Raw genomic sequence first — 23,345 nt, 5'->3', positions numbered from 1 at the left:
ATTATTGAGAGACAGGCTCACTGTCTGTCCCTCAGGCTGGGACAGGAGATCACACACTGTATTATTATTATTGAGAGACAGGCTCACTGTCTGCTCCTCAGGCTGGGACAGGAGATCACACACTGTATTATTATTATTGAGAGACAGGCTCACTGTCTGTTCCTCAGGCTGGGACAGGAGATCATTTTACCATAGAGAAACGTACTGTAATTCCTACTGGGAAAGGGGGAACACAAGACTCAGTGGTTGATACCCAGTTTATTAAAGGATCTCTGCTCACAGCAGTCAACACTACACACACCCACAGAACGAGTTAAAACACTTGTTATAAGCAGGGTTGTTCCTATAATAATGATGACTATCTCACTAAAAGATAAAGATGTTGTTTTTTTTTTCCCTGTAGTTGAGCTTAGTCTTTGGTACAACCAACGGACGCCAGAAATGTATCCAGTTAATTAACAACACAAACATCCAGGTGGAGGCCACACACGGTGGTGGAGGGGAGACCCCATTGCCCGTAAAGAGCTCGGGGTGGAGTGTCCAGAAAAGCGCTATAGAAGCGTCAACAATTACTATTTCCTCTCAACAGCATGTAGAAACAAGAACACACAATTTGGGTTCTGCCTGTTTTGCCACGACTGGTTGCCTTACGTTTAGTGCAGAGGTGTTAACACGCACATGAAGGAACGGCTTGAAGGCATAATACTGTCCGTCTTATCTGCGATTCCATTCCCCCGCAGAAAACCCAAGCTGAAAATGACGATCGGACGTCATCCGGTAAGTACCCGCTCCCAAGCAGCTCGGCACACACGATTACACATTTCGAGGATATGAATTGACCGAAAGCGACGCAGTGTCCCGACCGCAGACGTGCGCAGAGACACTTAAAATCAGACAAAACCCCTCACCCTTAAAAAAAAACTCATTTCTACACGAAATACGGCGCTTTCGCGGAGATCCGGTTTGTTTTTCTCGACGCCCGCCGTCTCCTCCCACCGCCCTCCTCTCTACTCAGAGAAAACAGCCACAGGGGCGAACTCGGCAAGGGCTCGAAAGGCGCGGGTTAGGTGCCGGAGCCGCTGGAAGAGGCGTCGCTCTGCTCGCTCCCTGAAAGGGAAACCACACGGGGGCGTCAGCGGGGGCGGCCGTGTCGGTGCCGCGACCGGAGACCGGAGGAACGACGCGCGTGGGGGGACACACTCACCCTGGGCCGCGGCGTATTTCACACCGGAGCCTGCTGGCGTCTGGGCACCTACGGGGTGACAACACAGAGAGAGGGCATGAGGGCACAGAGAGAGAGAGAGAGAGGGAGGGAGAGGTCAGCGTGGAGAGCTGTCGGATTTTATCTGCCCTCGGTTGCCGGCATGCGTCACCCCGGGGGCGGGGCAGGAGCTCAGAGACACAGGTGGAATAAACCAGGAGATTTCCCAACAACCCGGGCCCTGCTGGGACTGTACTTCAAGTATCAGCACCCTGCAGCCTCATCCCAGTGGGATCTCAGTACTGGGGAAAACCAGCTCTCTACTGCGAGTGGAGTCGGGAGACCAGTAGGGGGCGATCTCCACTCCTGACTAGTAGAAGGAATCCAACGTAAAGTGGGCCCCCCCGACCTCTCTCACCTCGTCCTTTCTTCCTCCAGAGGACACAGGCGGCGACGGGCAGCACCAGAACCACAATCAGAACCCCGATCACCACCCCAACGATCAGCCCAGTGTCCAGGTCGGGTTCTAGTTCTGTCAACCAATGCAGACACAGCCCTTCCCAGTCAGTGGAGAAAAGAGGTTGATAATAATAATAATAATAATAATAATAATAACATCACTTTAATAGACTCCGGCTTCCCCGCAACCCCATACTGGATAAAGTGGTTTTGAAGATGGATAAATGGATTAATGACGCCTCATCCGCAGTGGGACAGTACAGTACCACCTACAACTGCGACAAACAGACTGAAGGGAGTCCCAACAAGAACAAGAAGATCCCTTCCAGTGGGGTTAACTTTTTGACCTTTTTAAGGAACTTAACCTCTTCGGTGCCAGTCCATGACATCCGATAGGTGCTCTTAGGCCTTTGAAACCTTAATTAGAATCAGCAAGCAAGAACCTAGAGGGTTTTTTAAGTTAGACTCAGTGAATGAAAACAGCATTAGTATTATTAAAAGGGTACTTTTTTTCACCTGGCCTGTTATAAGTGCTTGGATGTCCTATGTTCTCATGATTGAAGACGCCTGTAAGTTAACACTGTCCTTCCACTCCAGAGAGGCAACGGAGGGGATTCACTGAGGTTGCATGTGTCCTAAGTCTCTCTCTCACCCCACTTGATGTCCAGCCTGTTGTCCAGACCGCTGTGCTGGACCCTGCAGGTGTAGCGATGTCTCTCTCGGCGCTCTTCCTTGCTGAGCGCCAGGCTCTTCCTCAGCTGGTAGGTCCCGTCTCCGTTGGGCAGCACCTCCCCCCCTGTCAGCTCCTGCTCCGGGACGGGACGCCCGTCTCTCAGCAGGGTCAGCTCCAGGGCCCGGGGGTAGAAGCCGGTGGCCAGGCAGGTCACCTCCGTCCCCCCAGAGAGGGCGGATGTCTTCTGGAAGACCCGGACCCTGGGCTTGACTGCGGAGGAAGAGGAGCAGAGATTCAGGGATTACTGACCTCAGACTCCAAGTTCTCGAAAGGCAGTAAGGAGGAATCAAGCCTGGTTTGCTCGAAGGCAGATCCGAACAGATACTGCTACAACACTTGATCCAGAATGAGCTCTGCAGAAAACGGTCAGTTTATTCTTAATCATGCACAATTGTCTGACTACTGTCAAGCCCTTAACAGATTATACCACAAAACTGGGAGTGACCGCCTGTACACATACTGCGTTATAGTACTGTGGTATGTGGACAGTATAATTCTGCTGTACTCTGACAATATACAGTATATACTGCAGTATCTGTACAGTACAGCTCTACAGTATTCTGTGGTGTATAAACTGCAGTATCTGTACAGTATAGCTCTACAGTACTCTGTGGTGTCTATATACTGCAGTATCTGTATGGTACAGCTCTACAGTACTCTGTGGTGTATATATACTGCAGTATCTGTACAGTACAGCTCTACAGTATTCTGTGGTGTGTATATATTGCAGTATCTGTACAGTACAGCTCTACAGTACCCTGTGGTGTATATATACTGCAGTATCTGTACAGTATAGCTCTACAGTACTCTGTGGTGTCTATATACTGCAGTATCTGTATGGTACAGCTCTACAGTACTCTGTGGTGTATATATACTGCAGTATCTGTACAGTACAGCTCTACAGTATTCTGTGGTGTGTATATATTGCAGTATCTGTACAGTACAGCTCTACAGTACCCTGTGGTGTATATATACTGCAGTATCTGTACAGTACAGCTCTACAGTACTCTGTGGTGTGTATATATTGCAGTATCTGTACAGTACAGCTCTACAGTACCCTGTGGTGTATATATACTGCAGTATCTGTACAGTACAGCTCTACAGTACCCTGTGGTGTATATATACTGCAGTATCTGTACAGTACAGCTCTACAGTACCCTGTGGTGTATATATACTGCAGTATCTGTACAGTACAGCTCTACAGTACCCTGTGGTGTATATATACTGCAGTATCTGTACTGCAGCTTATATATATAAGCTTGGGCGGAGTGGTGGCACTGTGGCTAAGGATCTGTGACTGGAAGGTTGCCGGTTCAAATCCCGCGGCTGGCAGAGGAATCCTACTCCGTTGGGCCCCTGAGCAAGGCCCTTCACCCCAACTGCTCCAGGGGCGCCGTACAATGGCAGACCCTGCGCTCTGACCCCAAGCTTCTCTCCCTGTCTGTGCATCTGTGTCTCCATGAAGAAAAGCTGGGGTATGCGAAAAGACAAATTCCTAATGCAAGAAATTGTATAGGGCTAATAAAGAAACATTATTATTATTATTATTATTATTATTATTATTATTAGATATACTGCAGTATCTGTACGGTATAGCTCTACAGTACTCTGGGGTATATACTGTTTATACTGCAGTATCTGTACAGTATAGCTCTACAGTACTCTGGGGTGTATGTATACTGCAGTATCTGTACAGTATAGCTCTACAGTATTCTGTGGTGTATAAACTGCAGTATCTGTACAGTATAGCTCTACAGTACTCTGTGGTGTCTATATACTGCAGTATCTGTACGGTACAGCTCTACAGTACTCTGGGGTGTATATATACTGCAGTATCTGTACAGTACAGCTCTACAGTACTCTGGGGTGTATATATACTGCAGTATCTGTACAGTACAGCTCTACAGTACTCTGTGTGTGTACAGTACAACTCTACAGTACTCTATGGTGTATATACTGCAGTATCTGTACAGTATAGCTCTACAGTACTCTGTGGTATATATATAGTGCAGTATCTGTACAGTACAGCTCTATAGTACTCTGTGGTGTGTATATACTGCAGTATCTGTACAGTACAACTATACAGTACTCTGTGGTGTATATACTGCAGTATCTGTACAGTATAGCTCTACAGTACTCTGGGGTGTGTATATACTGCAGTATCTGTACAGTACAACTCTACAGTATTCTGTGGTGTATAAACTGCAGTATCTGTACAGTATAGCTCTACAGTACTCTGTGGTGTCTATATACTGCAGTATCTGTACGGTACAGCTCTACAGTACTCTGTGGTGTATATATACTGCAGTATCTGTACAGTACAGCTCTACAGTACTCTGGGGTGTATATATACTGCAGTATCTGTACAGTACAGCTCTACAGTACTCTGGGGTGTATATATACTGCAGTATCTGTACAGTACAGCTCTACAGTACTCTGTGTGTGTACAGTACAACTCTACAGTACTCTATGGTGTATATACTGCAGTATCTGTACAGTATAGCTCTACAGTACTCTGTGGTATATATATAGTGCAGTATCTGTACAGTACAGCTCTATAGTACTCTGTGGTGTGTATATACTGCAGTATCTGTACAGTACAACTATACAGTACTCTGTGGTGTATATACTGCAGTATCTGTACAGTATAGCTCTACAGTACTCTGGGGTGTATATATACTGCAGTATCTGTACAGTATAGCTCTACAGTACTCTGGGGTGTATATATACTGCAGTATCTGTACAGTACAGCTCTACAGTACTCTGGGGTGTATATATACTGCAGTATCTGTACAGTATAGCTCTACAGTACTCTGGGGTGTATATATACTGCAGTATCTGTACAGTACAGCTCTACAGTACTCTGGTGTGTATATATACTGCAGTATCTGTACAGTATAGCTCTACAGTACTCTGGGGTGTATATATACTGCAGTATCTGTACAGTATAGCTCTACAGTACTCTGGGGTGTATATATACTGCAGTATCTGTACAGTATAGCTCTACAGTACTCTGGGGTGTATATATACTGCAGCATCTGTACAGTACAGCTCTACAGTACTCTGTGGTGTATAATAACTGGTGCTGGGTTGCAAGCGCTGGGCGGGATGCCCTACTTCTCTTCATGAGGTCCTTCCTGCCCTCCTGGAGGAGTGCCTTCAGGTAATTGATGCAGAGGGGCTGCAGCAGGTTCTCGTTCATCAGCTTGTCGGTCTCCAGGAGCACCCTGTCGTATAGCCCCTCCGGGATGAGGGCGGTCCACGCGTTGGAAGGCACGTCGAAGCTCAGGATGTCCTGCCCGTCGTAGGCGTCCCGGGAGTGGAAGTGCTTGGTCCCATCGGCGTGCAGCTCACAGCCGGCCAGGCGCTGGTATGTGTGCACCCCTGGGAGAAGAGAGGGAGGTTGGAGGTCAGATCGGGGTCACTTAAGGCCACAGATCCACACCCCCACCTATCAGTACGGACACTCTACAGTATAGCTCTACTGTGTCCACCTTGCTCTGTACACTGTACTAATTACTGTATGTGGACTATAGTGCAATTTCCCTCAGGGGATCAATAAAGTATCTATCTATCTAGTCCATACTATCCTACACATAGAGCTATACTGGATTATCCATCCACTTTCCAATTGCTTTATCCAGTACTGAGTTGTGGGGGAGTTGGACCCTATATTGGCAAGCACTATATTGCTGTATACTGTGTGTATATATTTTATATAGTACAGTACATGATGAGAATATAGCTCTATAGCTCTATAGTACTGTATACTACAGACTGACTATATCATAGTACATACAGTATAGCTCTATAATATATATATACTGTATTATATACATATATAGATACTGTACTATATACTATATGCTTGTATATATACTATATATACAATATAGCATACTGAATAGGATATATAACATATAGTATATCGTCTAAGCTACAGTACACATAAAGAGTAAACCTATATAGTGTACTATACATAAAGATAAACTATATGCTATATGTATAGAATATACCTGAGCTATATACTGTATATTATGGTGTACATATTATACAGTGGTTCCAGTAGGCAGCTGCGTCAGGGGTAGTATAGGTTTATTCCTGCGCTGGAATGAGAGGGAAAGAGACAACTTTTCGGCTGTGGGGCCTTCTTCGGGTGACGAACCCTCCTTCCAGAAGGAAGGAGAGTATACAGAAACATTGTCTCTTTTCAGCACAGGAATAAACCTGTACTTGTTCTGTTGAAGTATAGAGTATAGCTACACATATAGCATACTGAACAGGACAGTGTACTGTATGTAAGTACTTTACAGTATACACACATGAAGAGTATAGTGTACATTATTTAATATACTGTATGGAGTTAAAAACAATATTCTAGATGTATTAAGTACAGCTATATAGTGTACTATAGAGAGACTTTATTATACTAAATGTACAGCTCTATGGTGTATATATAACATACTGATTAGGATATATAGTGTATACCTCATAGTATATTTCTATACTATAGTACATGTACAGACTAGACCTTTATAGTATACACTATGTATACTATTCTCAACTATACTTCCTAGTATACAATATACTGTATTGAGTTAAAAGCAATATAGCAGATCTACATAGTATAGCTCTATAGTATAATGCGCACAGCGCCCCCTCCTGGCTGGCGGATCACTCTGTCAATGTGCTCACCTCCAGTGTGGTTGTACTGCCACATCGCGCCCTCCAGCTTCTTCTTCATGCAGTAGTGGTTGTCCTCCGCCACGCCTACATCCTGGTTCAGGTTCCAGAGAATGGGAGACTCCGAGGACCAGGGCCAGCGGAGCATCAGCCGCTTGCTGTCGCTGTCGTAGCATCGCAGCTGGACGCCGTCCAGCATCTCCACTGTCACCAGTTCCGGGAACTGCGTCTCTCCGATGATCAGCGTGTTGACGTACCACAGCGAGTGGGCTGCTGGGGCGGCTGAGCAGGGAGGGACACGGGGGTGAGTGCTGGCGTGAGGATGGGCTCGCCCGCTGGCTGAGCTGAGCTGAGCTGATTCCATCACTGCTCTCTCCAGTCCAGGGTCACAGGGGGGCTGGAGTCTGTCCCAGCAAGCAACAGGCACACACCCTGGACAGGACAGCAGTCCATCACAGGACACACACACACACACACACACACCCTGGACAGGACAGCAGTCCATCACAGGACACACACACACTCACACACCCTGGACAGGACACCAGTCCATCACAGGGCACACACACACACACACACCCCCTGGACAGGACACCAGTCCATCACAGGACACACACACACACACCCTGGACAGGACACCAGTCCATCACAGGACACACACACACTCACACACACCCTGGACAGGACACCAGTCCATCACAGGACACACACTCAGACACACACATACATACACAAACACACACCCTGGACAGGACACCAGTCCATCACAGGACACACACACACCCTGGACAGGACACCAGTCCATCACAGGACACACACACACTCACACACACCCTGGACAGGACACCAGTCCATCACAGGACACACACTCAGACACACACATACATACACAAACACACACCCTGGACAGGACACCAGTCCATCACAGGACACACACACACTCACACCCTGGACAGGACACACACACACACAGGAGGAAGTGTTAGAAACAGGTCATTCCAGATGGAAGAGAATAGCTACTGTAGGTGGTCAGACAGGTTTAGCTCAAGGGAAGACAAGTGAGAAAATGATTTGCAGTGATAAAGTCTGGGGTGTGTCCTTTGGTATGTGTTGGGCTAAGAACAAACTGAGTTAGATCAAAGCAGATATATACGATACTCAAAGGAACAAGTAATAGGTTTATTCCTGTGCTGAAAAGAGAAGAGAAAAAACAACGTTTCGGCTGTGTAGCCTTTTTCAGGTGACGAACCCTCCTTCCAGAGGGTAGGAGAGTATACAGTACTCTCCTACCCTCTGGAAGAAGGTACCAGATCCGTCGTCTAAAGACTGAGAGAGCACTGACTTTATTTGGATGTAAAAGTTTTGAATTGCTGAACGATGAAAAGTTTATGTACAGGAAGAGTCTGTACTGTTGCTGTTGGAGTTTCGGACTCTATACCAGCTAACTGTCTGTTTTTAATCTTGTTAAGAGAGGTCTGCCCGAGCGATGTTGCTGAATGTTGTCTTGTACTTGTACTTGTTGTGTTGTATTATGGTCATATCATGGGCAATAAAGGTGAACTGGTTTCAATTCAGTTCAACAATGCGCCACTTAACCGGAAGTCACACCCACAGACACACTCGCACACACAAAACATATTTCAATCTTTCAGAATGTTTTCGCCTTGTTTTCTAACGAGCGCTGGCTAACAATCCAGCAGCTCTTAACAACGTCAAACACGAAGGGGCTCCAAGGTTTCTTACAGCACTGCAGACGAAAAGCCTGCTTGTACTGTCATACAGCACTCGAAAACCGGCGTAAGAACTTTTCACGCTCGAAATGTACAGGGTGTCAGGACAAACGGACACCCAGCACCCAGCCCAGTGTCTCCAGTGCGTTCATCTGTGTCTTTGAGAGCAGCAGGCTTGTCCCTGTTTTGGTATCTAGCCAACACCTATGGAGTCGCCAGTTTATGAAGTGTCGCAGGCACACTCGACACAGAGTGACGCGCAGTAATTTTCTTATTTTTTTTTTGTAGTAGAATAATCTGCAATGTTTTTCTTTTCTCTACTTCTGTTTTGTTGTTGTTGTTGTTGTTGTTGTTCGCCTTCTATTGAAACGTACAGGAGTGCTGTGCGTCGATAAACAAAATGTCCCTCAGGGGACAAAAACGTCGTATCTTGACGGAGCTGTTGTGTGGCGAAATCGATCAACTGTATCACCTGTCGGTCGTTTCCGAAACCGACACAGGAGGACGGGGCTAAGAACGAGCTGCTATCTGAATATCTGAAAGAGCGGCTGACAATTGACCCAGACGTCCCAACGCATTTGTAAAGTTTTAAGCGAAGCGAGCTGAGAGACGCGCAAACAAACAAAAACAAGCAAGGAATAAAAAAAAACCCGAAAACAAACTTACCAGCCCGAGCGAAGCCGCTCAGACAAAGCAAGCCCAGGAAAGCAAGAAACGGCTTCATGCTGTTTTCTTGGGCGAAATAAAGGCGCAGCCAGACACCTAAAGTCACGAGAGGACCAGCTGCCAGGCTCGGTTTTCTGGTTGTGCCTACGCAACTGTGTGCGGTTTCTAGGAACTGATAGCGCGCTTTCTTGGCAATAAAACCTTGTTTTGCAGATACTGTAGCTTGTAAACAGAATCGCACTGCAATGAAAACAAAAGCAGGGCACCTGTCACCTGTCACCGGGCAGACAGAGCTGGGTCTGGGTTAGTTTTCTACATACTGTGGGTCCGTTTGTAGATGCTTCATCTCGGCCCCCCCAAGAATAACTGCTAAAAGCATTCTCCCCTCCTGGATCTCCTGTTATCGGTTCTTTCTTCCTTCAGAGACTTAGAGAGCGTGCAATTCAGATTGAAAGGGATTTATTGACGTGAATTATTGTGCTGGCGGACCGTGGAGTGACACCCGTGAGCAACAAAACAGACGCACCTGTCCATCAGGCGGTGGACAGCATTTAGGACACTGAAAAATGTAGACATTGCCCAGCCAGCTGTAATGTCAGATGACTGATTTCAGATAAGAACAATTAAATACATTTCAGTATATGAATTAAAGTTTGAAGGAGGAAGAGTATTTGGGCAGCAGTGCTGAAGTCCAGAGACAGGCTGGTGTGTGTGTGTGTGTCCGTGTCCTGTGATGGACTGGTGTCCTGTCCAGGGTGTGTGAGTGTGTGTGTCCGTGTCCTGTGATGGACTGGTGTCCTGTCCAGGGTGTGTGAGTGTGTGTGTGTGTCCTGTGATGGACTGGTGCCCTGTCCAGGGTGTGTGAGTATGTGTGTGTGTCCTGTGATGGACTAGTGTCCTGTCCAAGGTGTGTCCTGTGATGGACTGGTGTCCTGTCCAGGGTGTGTGTGTGTGTGTGTGTGTGTGTGTGTGTGTGTGTGTGTCCTGTGATGGACTGCTGTCCTGTCCAGGGTGTGTGAGTGTGTGTGTGTCCTGTGATGGACTAGTGTCCTGTCCAAGGTGTGTCCTGTGATGGACTGGTGTCCTGTCCAGGGTGTGTGAGTGTGTGTGTGTCCTGTGATGGACTGGTGTCCTGTCCAGGGTGTGTGAGTGTGTGTGTGTGTCCTGTGATGGACTGGTGTCCTGTCCAGGGTGTGTGAGTGTGTGTGTCCTGTGATGGACTGGTGTCCTGTCCAGGGTGTGTGTGTGTGACTGTGTGTGTCCTGTGATGGACTGGTGTCCTGTCCAGGGTGTGTGAGTGTGTGTGTGTGTGTCCTGTGATGGACTGGTGTCCTGTCCAGGGTGTGTGAGTGTGAGTGTGTGTCCTGTGATGGACTGGTGTCCTGTCCAGGGTGTGTGAGTATGTGTGTGTGTCCTGTGATGGACTGGTGTCCTGTCCAGGGTGTGTGAGTGTGTGTGTGTGTGTGCTGTGATGGACTGGTGTCCTGTCCAGGGTGTGTGAGTGTGAGTGTGTGTCCTGTGATGGACTGGTGTCCTGTCCAGGGTGTGTGAGTATGTGTGTGTGTCCTGTGATGGACTGGTGTCCTGTCCAGGGTGTGTGAGTGTGTGTGTGTGTGTGCTGTGATGGACTGGTGTCCTGTCCAGGGTGTGTGAGTGTGAGTGTGTGTCCTGTGATGGACTGGTATCTGTGTTAGTGCTGCTCGTGCGGCGAGGCTACAGGACTCCGCCCGGCTCGGACCCGCGGCAGACGAAGGGCAGGCGGGTGGCGCAGCACTCGCTGGCCAGGGCGAACCCGCCTCCTCCCCCGGCGGCGGCGCACATCCCGGCGCCCTCCCGGCGCGGCTGCCCGGGAGCCCAGCCGGCGAAGTCCGCCCCCGCCGGCCCGCCGGCCCAGACCCAGCGGGAGGGCAGCGCGGCCCAGCGCAGGCCGATCCAGGACCGGCCCGGCCCCGCCGTCTGGTTGCCGAGGAAGCGGGCCAGGCGCTGCTGGGACGGGGGGTCCGGCGCGGCCGCCAGCCCCCCGCCGGGCCGCCGCTCGCAGTAGAGGCGCGCCTGCGCCCAGGGCAGCCCCGGCGTCACCAGGTACAGCGCCCCCTGGCGGGCCGGGGTGGTACTGCCGCTGCCTGCTGAGAGACAGAGAGGGGGGCATTAGTCCTCTATCCCAGCAAGCAACAGGCACAAGGCAGGGGTCACCCTGGACAGGACACCAGTCCATCACAGGACACACACAAACCCTGGACAGGACAGCAGTCCATCACAGGACACACACACACACTCACACACCCTGGACAGGACAGCAGTCCATCACAGGACACACACACACCCTGGACAGGACACCAGTCCATCACAGGACACACACACACACTCACACACCCTGGACAGGACACCAGCCCATCACAGGACACACACACACTCACACACCCTGGACAGGACACCAGCCCATCACAGGACACACACACACTCACACACCCTGGACAGGACACCAATCCATCACAGGACACACACACACACCCCGGACAGGACACCAGTCCATCACAGGACACACACACACCAGAGCAAGTTCACCCAGAAGCCAATTAACCCACCAGCCTGTCTATGGACTGTGGGAGGAAACCCATACGAACGCAGGGAGAACATGCAGACTCCACACAGACAGCACCCAAGGAACTGAACTGAGGGCCCCAGCGCTGTGAGGCAGCAGGGCCTTCAAGCTCGAGGACGCTGGGACAGGGTACTGGAGGACAGAGAGTTTGGGCCCAGTGGTGGTCCTACCTGTGGGAGTGGTGGTGGGTTCAGTGGGCTCGGCACTGGAGGACATCACCTCTGTAGAGGAAGTCGGAATCACATCTGTGTACACACACACACACACACACAGGGTTATACAGGAGTGAACAGGTGCATGTAGGGAATATTTTGGCACTCAGTGTGCCAGCAAGTAAATCAATGTGTCAGTGTGTCCGAGGTTCGGAGAGTCAGTGAGTCAGTGAGCCTGGGGTTCGGAGAGTCAGTGAGAAAGTGAGTCTGGGGTTCAGAGAGTCAGTGAGTCTGGGGTTCAGAGAGTCAGTGAGTCAGTGAGTCTGGGGTTCGGAGAGTCAGTGAGTCAGTGAGTCTGGGGTTCGGAGAGTCAGTGAGTCTGGGGTTCGGAGAGTCAGTGAGTCTGGGGTTTGGAGAGTCAGTGAGTCAGTGAGTAAGTGAGTCTGGGGTTCGGAGAGTCAGTGAGTCAGTGAGCCTGGGGTTCGGAGAGTCAGTGAGTCAGTGAGTCTGGGGTTCAGAGAGTCAGTGAGTCAGTGAGTCTGGGGTTCAGAGAGTCAGTGAGTCAGTGAGTCTGGGGTTCAGAGAGTCAGTGAGTCAGTGAGTCAGTGAGTCTGGGGTTCGGAGAGTCAGTGAGTCTGGGGTTCGGAGAGTCAGTGAGTCAGTGAGTCAGTGAGTCTGGGGTTTGGAGAGTCAGTGAGTCAGTGAGCCTGGGGTTCGGAGAGTCAGTGAGTCAGTGAGTCAGTGAGTCAGTGAGTCAGTGAGTCTGGGGTTCGGAGAGTCAGTGAGTCAGTGAGTCAGTGAGTCTGGGGTTCGGAGAGTCAGTGAGTCAGTGAGTCAGTGAGCCTGGGGTTCGGAGAGTCAGTGAGTCAGTGAGTCTGGGGTTCGGAGAGTCTGGGGTTCAGTGAGTCAGTGAGCCTGGGGTTCGGAGAGTCAGTGAGTCAGTGAGTCAGTGAGTCAGTGAGTCAGTGAGTCTGGGGTTCGGAGAGTCAGTGAGTCAGTGAGTCAGTGAGTCAGTGAGTCTGGGGTTCGGAGAGTCAGTGAGTCAGTGAGTCAGTGAGCCTGGGGTTCGGAGAGTCAGTGAGTCAGTGAGTCTGGGGTTCGGAGAGTCTGGGGTTCAGTGAGTCAGTGAGTCTGGGGTTCGGAGAGTCAGTGAGTCAGTGAGTCTGGGGTTCGGAGAGTCAGTGAGTCAGTGAGTCAGTGAGTCTGGGGTTCAGAGAGTCAGTGAGTCAGTGAGTCAGTGAGTCTGGGGTTCGGAGAGTCTGGGGTTCAGTGAGTCAGTGAGTCTGGGGTTCGGAGTGTCAGTGAGTCAGTGAGTCTGGGGTTCGGAGTGTCAGTGAGTCAGTGAGTCTGGGGTTCGGAGAGTCGGTGAGTCAGTGAGTCAGTGAGTCTGGGGTTCGGAGAGTCAGTGAGTCAGTGAGTCAGTGAGTCTGGGGTTCGGAGAGTCAGTGAGTCTGGGGTTCAAAGAGTCAGTGAGTCAGTGAGTCAGTGAGTCTGGGGTTCGGAGAGTCAGTGAGTCAGTGAGTCTGGGGTTCGGAGAGTCAGTGAGTCAGTGAGTCTGGGGTTCGGAGAGTCTGGGGTTCAGTGAGTCAGTGAGTCTGGGGTTCGGAGAGTCTGGGGTTCGGAGAGTCAGTGAGTCAGTGAGTCTGGGGTTCAGTGAGTCAGTGAGTCTGGGGTTCGGAGAGACTGGGGTTCAGAGAGTCAGTGAGTCTGGGGTTCAGTAAATCAGTGAGTCTGGGGTTCAGTGAGTCAGTGAGTCTGGGGTTCAGAGAGTCAGTGAGTCAGTGAGTCTGGGGTTCGGAGAGTCAGTGAGTCAGTGAGTCAGTGAGCCTGGGGTTCGGAGAGTCAGTGAGTCAGTGAGTCAGTGAGTCTGGGGTTCGGAGAGTCTGGGGTTCAGTGAGTCTGGGGTTCGGAGAGTCGGTGAGTCAGTGAGTCTGGGGTTCGGAGAGTCAGTGAGTCAGTGAGTCTGGGGTTCGGAGAGTCAGTGAGTCTGGGGTTCGGAGAGTCAGTGAGTCAGTGAGTCTGGGGTTCGGAGAGTCAGTGAGTCAGTGAGTCTGGGGTTCGGAGAGTCTGGGGTTCAGTGAGTCAGTGAGTCTGGGGTTCGGAGAGTCTGGGGTTCGGAGAGTCAGTGAGTCAGTGAGTCTGGGGTTCAGTGAGTCAGTGAGTCTGGGGTTCGGAGAGACTGGGGTTCAGAGAGTCAGTGAGTCTGGGGTTCAGTAAATCAGTGAGTCTGGGGTTCAGTGAGTCAGTGAGTCTGGGGTTCAGAGAGTCAGTGAGTCAGTGAGTCTGGGGTTCGGAGAGTCAGTGAGTCAGTGAGTCAGTGAGCCTGGGGTTCGGAGAGTCAGTGAGTCAGTGAGTCAGTGAGTCTGGGGTTCGGAGAGTCTGGGGTTCAGTGAGTCTGGGGTTCGGAGAGTCGGTGAGTCAGTGAGTCTGGGGTTCGGAGAGTCAGTGAGTCAGTGAGTCTGGGGTTCGGAGAGTCAGTGAGTCTGGGGTTCGGAGAGTCAGTGAGTCAGTGAGTCAGTGAGTCTGGGGTTCAGAGAGTCAGTGAGTCAGTGAGTCTGGGGTTCGGAGAGTCAGTGAGTCAGTGAGTCTGGGGTTCAGTGAGTCAGTGAGTCTGGGGTTCGGAGAGTCTGGGGTTCGGAGAGTCAGTGAGTCAGTGAGTCTGGGGTTCAGTGAGTCAGTGAGTCTGGGGTTCGGAGAGACTGGGGTTCAGAGAGTCAGTGAGTCTGGGGTTCAGAGAGTCAGTGAGTCAGTGAGTCAGTGAGTCAGTGAGTCAGTGAGTCAGTGAGTCTGGGGTTCAGAGAGTCAGTGAGTCTGGGGTTCGGAGAGACTGGGGTTCAGAGAGTCAGTGAGTCTGGGGTTCAGAGAGTCAGTGAGTCAGTGAGTCAGTGAGTCAGTGAGTCAGTGAGTCAGTGAGTCAGTGAGTCTGGGGTTCAGAGAGTCAGTGAGTCAGTGAGTCTGGGGTTCGGAGAGTCTGGGGTTCAGTGAGTCAGTGAGTCAGTGAGTCTGGGGTTCGGAGAGTCAGTGAGTCAGTGAGTCAGTGAGTCTGGGGTTCGGAGAGTCAGTGAGTCAGTGAGTCAGTAAGTCTGGGGTTCAGAGAGTCAGTGAGTCAGTGAGTCAGTGAGTCTGGGGTTCAGAGAGTCAGTGAGTCAGTGAGTCTGGGGTTCGGAGAGTCAGAGAGTCAGTGAGTCTGGGGTTCAGTGAGTCAGTGAGTCTGGGGTTCGGAGAGTCAGTGAGTCAGTGAGTCTGGGGTTCAGTGAGTCAGTGAGTCAGTGAGTCAGTGAGTCTGGGGTTCAGAGAGTCAGTGAGTCAGTGAGTCTGGGGTTCGGAGAGTCTGGGGTTCGGAGAGTCAGTGAGTCAGTGAGTCAGTGAGTCTGGGGTTCGGAGAGTCAGTGAGTCAGTGAGTCAGTGAGTCTGGGGTTCGGAGAGTCAGTGAGTCAGTGAGTCAGTAAGTCTGGGGTTCAGAGAGTCAGTGAGTCAGTGAGTCAGTGAGTCTGGGGTTCAGAGAGTCAGTGAGTCAGTGAGCCTGGGGTTCGGAGAGTCAGAGAGTCAGTGAGTCTGGGGTTCAGTGAGTCAGTGAGTCTGGGGTTCGGAGAGACTGGGGTTCAGAGAGTCAGTGAGTCTGGGGTTCAGAGAGTCAGTGAGTCAGTGAGTCAGTAAGTCTGGGGTTCAGAGAGTCAGTGAGTCAGTGAGTCAGTGAGTCTGGGGTTCAGAGAGTCAGTGAGTCAGTGAGTCAGTAAGTCTGGGGTTCAGAGAGTCAGTGAGTCAGTGAGTCAGTGAGTCTGGGGTTCAGAGAGTCAGTGAGTCAGTGAGCCTGGGGTTCGGAGAGTCAGAGAGTCAGTGAGTCTGGGGTTCAGTGAGTCAGTGAGTCTGGGGTTCGGAGAGTCAGTGAGTCAGTGAGTCTGGGGTTCAGAGAGTCAGTGAGTCAGTGAGTCTGGGGTTCGGAGAGTCTGGGGTTCGGAGAGTCAGTGAGTCAGTGAGTCAGTGAGTCTGGGGTTCAGAGAGTCAGTGAGTCAGTGAGTCTGGGGTTCGGAGAGTCAGAGAGTCAGTGAGTCTGGGGTTCAGTGAGTCAGTGAGTCTGGGGTTCGGAGAGTCAGTGAGTCAGTGAGTCTGGGGTTCAGTGAGTCAGTGAGTCAGTGAGTCAGTGAGTCTGGGGTTCAGAGAGTCAGTGAGTCAGTGAGTCTGGGGTTCGGAGAGTCTGGGGTTCGGAGAGTCAGTGAGTCAGTGAGTCAGTGAGTCTGGGGTTCGGAGAGTCAGTGAGTCAGTGAGTCAGTGAGTCTGGGGTTCGGAGAGTCAGTGAGTCAGTGAGTCTGGGGTTCGGAGAGTCTGGGGTTCAGTGAATCAGTGAGTCAGTGAGTCAGTGAGTCAGTGAGTCTGGGGTTCAGAGAGTCAGTGAGTCAGTGAGTCTGGGGTTCGGAGAGTCAGTGAGTCAGTGAGTCTGGGGTTCGGAGAGTCAGTGAGTCAGTGAGTCAGTGAGTCAGTGAGTCAGTGAGTCAGTGAGTCTGGGGTTCGGAGAGTCAGTGAGTCAGTGAGTCTGGGGTTCGGAGAGTCAGTGAGTCAGTGAGTCAGTGAGTCTGGGGTTCGGAGAGTCAGTGAGTCAGTGAGTCTGGGGTTCGGAGAGTCAGTGAGTCAGTGAGTCTGGGGTTCGGAGAGTCAGTGAGTCAGTGAGTCTGGGGTTCGGAGAGTCTGGGGTTCGGAGAGTCAGTGAGTCTGGGGTTCGGAGAGTCAGTGAGTCAGTGAGTCTGGGGTCCGGGGGTCTGGACAGTCCGCACCTCTCCTGCACAGCGCCGCTCTCTCCTCCTCGCAGCTCAGTGTCCCCCAGGCTCCGGCCCGCGAGCCCCCCAGCAGCACCTCCGCGCAGCGGGGCGTCCCCGCCAGGCCCCGGGGCTCCCCCTCGCTCCAGTTCCGGTACGGCGCCGGGCTGCTGTCGCCCCACGCCCACGCCCACTCCAGCGCCGAGCCGCCGCTCCAGGCCAGGCCGGTCCACGCGCCCGCCGCGCCCGCGAAGGCGCGCAGCACGGACTCGTTCTCCCCCGCGCTCCGGAGGGAGGCCAGGGCCGACCCCTCCTCCCGGCAGGCCTTCGCGGCTCTCTCCTGGGTCACGGCCTCCGGGAGCAGCACCCACGCCGTGTAGCCTGGGGGGGGGGGGACACAAGACAGGTCACAAGCGAGAGGAGGCACGCCTGCCCCGATGGGGCGGTCAGGAGCTCTTTTCGACGACGTGGCTGGGCGGCTTGTTCCACTCCCCCACCACCCCTTGTGTGAAGAAGAGCCTCCTGTCCTGGCTCCCTCCAGACTGAAGAGACTCAGTTCCTCCGGCCTGTCAGTGCGGGACGCTCCCTTCAGACTGAAGAGACTCAGTTCCTCCGGCCTGTCAGTGCGGGACGCTCCCTTCAGACTAAGGAGACTCAGTTCCTGCAGCCTGTCAGTGCAGGACACTCCCTTCAGACTAAAGAGACTCAGTTCCTGCAGCCTGTCAGTGTGGGACGCTCCCTTCAGACTGAAGAGACTCAGTTCCTCCAGCCTGTCAGTGCGGGACGCTCCCTTCAGACTGAAGAGACTCAGTTCCTCCAGCCTGTCAGTGTGGGACGCTCCCTTCAGACTGAAGAGACTCAGTTCCTCCAGCCTGGCAGTGCGGGACGCTCCCTTCAGACTGAAGAGACTCAGTTCCTCCAGCCTGTCAGTGCGGGACGCTCCCTTCAGACTGAAGAGACTCAGTTCCTCCAGCCTGTCAGTGTGGGACGCTCCCTTCAGACTGAAGAGACTCAGTTCCTCCAGCCTGGCAGTGTGGGACCCTCCCTTCAGACTGAAGAGACTCAGTTCCTGCAGCCTGTCAGTGCGGGACGCTCCCTTCAGACTGAAGAGACTCAGTTCGTGCAGCCTGTCACTGCGGGATGCTCCCTACAGACTAAAGAGACTCAGTACCACAGGTACAATGTACTGTACTAGACACACACACACACCACACAGGTCAGGCCCGGGCTCCTCGCCGCCCTCTAGTGGACTGAGCGGTTATGGACCGTGACCTGCAGTCCAGGCCTCGGGCCCGCGTCCAGTCCGGTACGGCGGGCCGCTCACCTCTCCCAGCGCCGCCGGGCGTGGCCGCCGTAGTCGTGGCGACAGACGAGAGCTGAGAGCGCATAGCCACCCCAGTGAGGCAGGCGGCAGCTGGGGACAGACACGATGACAACGCAAGAATGAGAATAATAACGATAATGCTGCCTTACTGGCCCTATACAATGTCTCGCATGAGGAACGTGTCTTCTCTCAGACCCCAACCGGCTCTCCAGGAGACACACAGACAGGGAGAGAAGCTGGGGGTCAGAGCGCAGGGTCGGCCATTTATACGGCGCCCCCTGGAGCAGCTGGGGGTGAAGGGCCTCGCTCGGGGGCCCCCACGGAGTAGGATTTGAACCGGCCACAGGATTTGAACCGGCAACCTCCCAGCCACAGGCACAGATCCTGAGCCACAGAGCCGCCACTCTGCCCCCCAGTCAGCAACATCGGCGACGCCACTCAGAGCCTCGCACACGGACTCACCTCTCCTCTTCTGTACTGTCTCCTCTCTCTCGCTGTGTCTCCTGTCCTGTTGCGTGTGTTCATGACTGAGGGATTCTCTGTGATCTCTCTCTCTCTCACTGTCTCCTGTCCTGTTGTCTGTGTTCATGACTGAGGGATTCTCTGTGACTCCTCTCTCTCACTGTGTCTCCTGTCCTGTTGCGTGTGTTTATGAGGGATTCTCTGTGATCTCCTCTCACTGTGTCCTGTAGTGTGTGTTTATACAGAGGGATTCTCTGTGATCTCCTCTATCTCACTGTGTCTCCTGTCCAGTTGTGTGTGTTTATTACTGAGGGATTCTCTGTGATCTCCTCTCTCTCACTGTGTCTCCTGTCCTGTTGTGTGTTTATGACTGAGGGATTCTCTGTGATCTCCTCTCACTATGTCCTGTAGTGTATGTTTTTACTGAGGGATATTCTCTGTGATCCCCTCTCTCTCGCTGTGTCTCCTGTCCTGTTGTGTGTGTTTATAACTGAGGGACATTCTCTGTGATCTCCTCTCTCTCGCTGTGTCTCCTGTCCTGTAGTGTGTGTTTATACTGAGGGATATTCTCTGTGATCTCCTTTCTCTCTCTCTCGCTGTGTCTCCTGTCCTGTTGTGTGTTGTTTATACTGAGGGATATTCTCTGTGATCTCCTCTCTCTCGCTGTGTCTCCTGTCCTGTAGTGTCTGTTTTCCCTGCTGCGTGTGCTCAGGAGTTAAAAGAAGGTTAGACACGTCCGTATATCACGCAGGAAAGGTAAACACGCAGTTCCCTAAGATCACAAAGCTTGAACAAACCCCACTAGCGGCCATCGATACCTCGGGCCATTTGCTTACGAAGCGAGAGACAGCGGCCGTCCCTGGACAAACAGGATTTGAATAGAGCAGGTGCGTTTCCACCCGCAGGGCCTGACGTGCACGCAGGGGGACTCGGAGGAGGACGGACAGGGACGGAGCGAGAGGGAGACGCAGACGGACAGGCGGGCAGAGAGCAGGGCAGCCCTGATGATTCGGTTTGGCCCAACAAATTTCACAGACGTTTTCGGGACTCAGGGAAGGCCGAAGCCAGACTCAGGAGAAGCCAGACTCGGGACAGCACAGTGCTATTAGACTTGCACGCTGTGGAGGTCATATACCTCTTCGGTTTGCCTAGAAAAATCACCCCCCCCACTTCGGAACAAACTGGAAAAGCCGATCTCTGTGAAATTCCCTGTGACTCAACAGGAAGAGAAGGAGCAGGTCAGAAATTCACCCCCCACCCCACCCCCAGTGAGAATTGACTCACCCAGCAGAGAAACGAACATCTTTTCTCCTCGTCTGGCAAACTGCATGCTTCCCACCTGCAAAACAGATTCATCCAAGCACAGTCAAGACAGTATTCTTACAGATCTGAGGAGGAGGAGTGTGAGGGTGAAGCTGGAGGTTATCAGACTGAGTGTCTCTCCAGTCCTGTACAGATCTGAGGAGGAAGAGTGTGAGGGTGAAGCTGGAGGTGATCAGACTGAGTGTCTCTCCAGTCCTGTACAGATCTGAGGAGGAGGAGTGTGAGGGTGAAGCTGGAGGTGATCAGACTGAGTGTCTCTCCAGTCCTGTACAGATCTGAGGAGGAGGAGTGTGAGGGTGAAGATGGAGGTGATCAGACTGAGTGTCTCTCCAGTCCTGTACAGATCTGAGGAGGAGGAGGAGTGTGAGGGTGAAGCTGGAGGTGATCAGACTGCGTGTCTCTCCAGTCCTGTACAGATCTGAGGAGGAGGAGTGTGAGGGTGAAGCTGGAGGTGATCAGACTGAGTGTCTCTCCAGTCCTGTACAGATCTGAGGAGGAGGAGTGTGAGGGTGAAGCTGGAGGTGATCAGACTGAGTGTCTCTCCAGTCCTGTACAGATCTGAGGAGGAGGAGGAGTGTGAGGGTGAAGCTGGAGGTGATCAGACTGAGTGTCTCTCCAGTCCTGTACAGATCTGAGGAGGAGGAGTGTGAGGGTGAAGCTGGAGGTGATCAGACTGAGTGTCTCTCCAGTCCTGTACAGATCTGAGGAGGAGGAGGAGTGTGAGGGTGAAGCTGGAGGTGATCAGACTGAGTGTCTCTCCAGTCCTGTACAGATCTGAGGAGGAGGAGTGTGAGGGTGAAGCTGGAGGTGATCAGACTGAGTGTCTCTCCAGTCCTGTACAGATCTGAGGAGGAGGAGTGTGAGGGTGAAGCTGGAGGTGATCAGACTGAGTGTCTCTCCAGTCCTGTACAGATCTGAGGAGGAGGAGTGTGAGGGTGAAGCTGGAGGTGATCAGACTGAGTGTCTCTCCAGTCCTGTACAGATCTGAGGAGGAGGAGTGTGAGGGTGAAGCTGGAGGTGATCAGACTGAGTGTCTCTCCAGTCCTGTACAGATCTGAGGAGGAGGAGTGTGAGGGTGAAGCTGGAGGCGATCAGACTGAGTGTCTCTCCAGTCCTGTACAGACCTGAGGAGGAGGAGGAGTGTGAGGGTGAAGCTGGAGGTGATCAGACTGAGTGTCTCTCCAGTCCTGTACAGATCTGAGGAGGAGGAGGAGTGTGAGGGTGAAGCTGGAGGTGATCAGACTGAGTGTCTCTCCAGTCCTGTACAGATCTGAGGAGGAGGAGGAGATGTAAAGAAAAGTCTGGTCTTACCTGCTGGGATCGCTTCACCGGTGAGGATGACGAGTGTCTCCACAGGGGACAGAGGAAGAGTCAGACCTGCAGAGCGCGGAGCCAGAGGGCATCTGGGGAAACGAAAGGATAACGACACAGTAAAGTATCCAGAGAGACAGGAGGAGGGGATGGTCTGGGCGTCTCTCGTACAGGCAAATAAGAGACTGATTTTCATACTGCGGAGCAAAGGGGGGAGTGGATGCATAATTAAAAGAGGGGTGGGGGGGGTCGAGGGACACTGGAGTTAGTCGGGTGGGAGGGAGTTGCACCTCGCCTGAGCCGAGCCCCAGCCCCTGTAGGACAGCCCCTGTAGCCTCATTCTTGGTGCAAAGACAAAGTAGCCCTCAATCCACCCATCTTCCGACAGCTGAATCCGGTCCAGGGTCACAGGGGGGAGCTGGAGTCTGTCCCAGCAAGCAACAGGCACAAGGCAGGGTTCACCCTGGACAGGACAGCAGTCCATCACAGGACACACACACACTCACACACCCTGGACAGGACACCAGTCCATCACAGGACACACACACACCCTGGACAGGACACCAGTCCATCACAGGGCACACACACACCCTGGACAGGACACCAGTCCATCACAGGACACACACACACACCCTGGACAGGACACCAGTCCATCACAGGACACACACACACCCTGGACAGGACACCAGTCCATCACAGGACACACACACACACACCCTGGACAGGACACCAGTCCATCACAGGACACACTCACACTCACACACCCTGGACAGGACACCAGTCCATCACAGGACACACACACACTCACACACCCTGGACAGGACATCAGTCCATCACAGGACACACACACTCACACACCCTGGACAGGACAGCAGTCCATCACAGGACACACACACACCCTCACACACCCTGTACAGGACACCAGTCCATCACAGGACACACACACACTCACACACACCCTGGACAGGACACCAGTCCATCATAGGACACACACACACTCACACACCCTGGACAGGACACCAGTCCATCACAGGACACAACACACGTACCTGAATCCCACGAGGCGTCGCCTCCTCCTGCCTCTCTTGACGCATGGTGAGAAGCTGTCCGCTGTCCGCTATTAGAAGCACTGGACTGGGGTCCCCAGCACCAGGCTGGGAAAGCCGGGAAAGCTTGATTCTGTCACGGACAACACGAGACAGGAGATCACCCAGCCCATCTGGCAGAAGTGAACCGCTCCCAGGCTGACCAGCTTGTTCCCCACCCCTACCCCCCTCTGTGTACAGAAGAGCCCCCTGTCCTGACTGGAGGAGCTCACCCAGCTGTGTCTGGAGAGAAGCCAGGGTATCGGCTTCAACCACAGGGCTGGGCAGCTTGTTCCCCACCCCCGCCACCCTCTGTGTACAGAAGAGCCCCCTGTCCTGACTTGAGGAGCTCACCCAGCTGTGTCTGGAGAGAAGCCAGGGTATCGGCTTCAACCACACGGACTGGGCAGCTTGTTCCCCACCCCCACCCCTCTCTGTGTAAATCCTATCCTCAGTTTGCCTGTTCTCGAAGTTTCCTCTTGTGGGCCCTGCTTCATGTCTCCAGGCCGAGGCTGAAGAAGCCCATTTTTTTTTTTGACACTGTGAATTCGTTTGAAGCTCCTGAGGAACCCAACTCCTCCCCTCTCCCTACCCCAGCGAGGACTGGGCCAGTGTAAAAACAAAACAAAAAAAAAAACAAAAAAAACTTGAACCCCAGGGCTGCGTCTGCTCACTCCTGGCAGGACTGCTCGTTTTGGACGGATCTTTCCTTTATTTAAAGCCTCTTAAGTCTCTTGCAATGACACCATCCTCCCCCGTGGAGACGACCATTTGTAGTTGCGCGCTGCCGCCGCCAGGCGCCGCCATCGTGCCGTCACGATCTGAAAAAAGCGCCCCACGCCCCTGCGAGGTACTGAAAACGT

The 23,345-nt window shown here is 52.5% G+C and overlaps 2 protein-coding genes across 4 annotated transcripts in view; both read right to left on the bottom strand.

The window, feature by feature from the left end:
• Positions 1 to 239: 239 nt before the first annotated feature.
• Positions 240 to 23,345, bottom strand: part of LOC148662506 (uncharacterized) — a 107,618-nt gene continuing 84,512 nt past the window's right edge. Inside the window, exons 12-14 of the mRNA XM_088633010.1 lie at positions 1,620 to 1,757; positions 1,205 to 1,252; positions 240 to 1,107 (exon numbers count right to left, since the gene is read on the bottom strand). Coding sequence (XP_088489136.1) covers positions 1,064 to 1,107; positions 1,205 to 1,252; positions 1,620 to 1,757 — 230 coding nt within the window. The 3' untranslated portion in view covers positions 240 to 1,063. The remainder of the gene's footprint in view (positions 1,108 to 1,204; positions 1,253 to 1,619; positions 1,758 to 23,345) is intronic.
• On the bottom strand, positions 10,981 to 23,220 carry LOC148662514 (uncharacterized). 3 transcript variants are annotated; one of them, XM_088632103.1, is made up of 7 exons: positions 22,447 to 23,220; positions 21,398 to 21,489; positions 20,048 to 20,102; positions 18,302 to 18,391; positions 16,996 to 17,358; positions 12,245 to 12,319; positions 11,089 to 11,598 (listed from the first exon to the last, which is right to left on the bottom strand). In XM_088632103.1, exons 3-7 carry the CDS (start codon positions 20,091 to 20,093, stop codon positions 11,186 to 11,188), a joined length of 987 nt encoding a protein of 328 aa, XP_088488229.1. In that variant the 5' UTR covers positions 20,094 to 20,102; positions 21,398 to 21,489; positions 22,447 to 23,220; the 3' UTR covers positions 11,089 to 11,185. The 3 variants fall into 3 exon arrangements, with proteins under 3 accessions (XP_088488230.1, XP_088488229.1, XP_088488231.1); XM_088632104.1 differs by lacking the exon at positions 22,447 to 23,220 and having other exon boundaries at positions 10,981 to 11,598; positions 21,398 to 22,397; XM_088632105.1 differs by lacking the exons at positions 20,048 to 20,102; positions 21,398 to 21,489; positions 22,447 to 23,220 and adding an exon at positions 18,639 to 18,966 and having other exon boundaries at positions 11,463 to 11,598; positions 18,302 to 18,603.

This window comes from Lepisosteus platostomus, chromosome 5 (assembly GCF_059453375.1).
Source record: "Lepisosteus platostomus isolate fLepPlt1 chromosome 5, fLepPlt1.hap1, whole genome shotgun sequence".
In the NCBI taxonomy this organism is placed as follows: Eukaryota; Metazoa; Chordata; class Actinopteri; order Semionotiformes; family Lepisosteidae; genus Lepisosteus; species Lepisosteus platostomus.
Note: the sequence above shows the minus strand (reverse complement) of the source record. Positions and strands in the feature narration are given on the sequence as shown.

What these genes read in the sequence shown, in the direction of transcription:
- LOC148662514 (XM_088632103.1), bottom strand. Translation starts at nt 20,093, where the DNA reads ATGCAGTTTGCCAGACGAGGAGAAAAGATGTTCGTTTCTCTGCTGG. An exon ending in AGCGGCGCTGTGCAGGAGAG is followed by an intron (nt 12,320 to 16,995) that starts GTGCGGACTGTC and finishes GTGTGTACACAG; the next exon opens with ATGTGATTCCGACTTCCTCT. An exon ending in ACCCACCACCACTCCCACAG is followed by an intron (nt 11,599 to 12,244) that starts GTAGGACCACCA and finishes TCTGTCTCTCAG; the next exon opens with CAGGCAGCGGCAGTACCACC.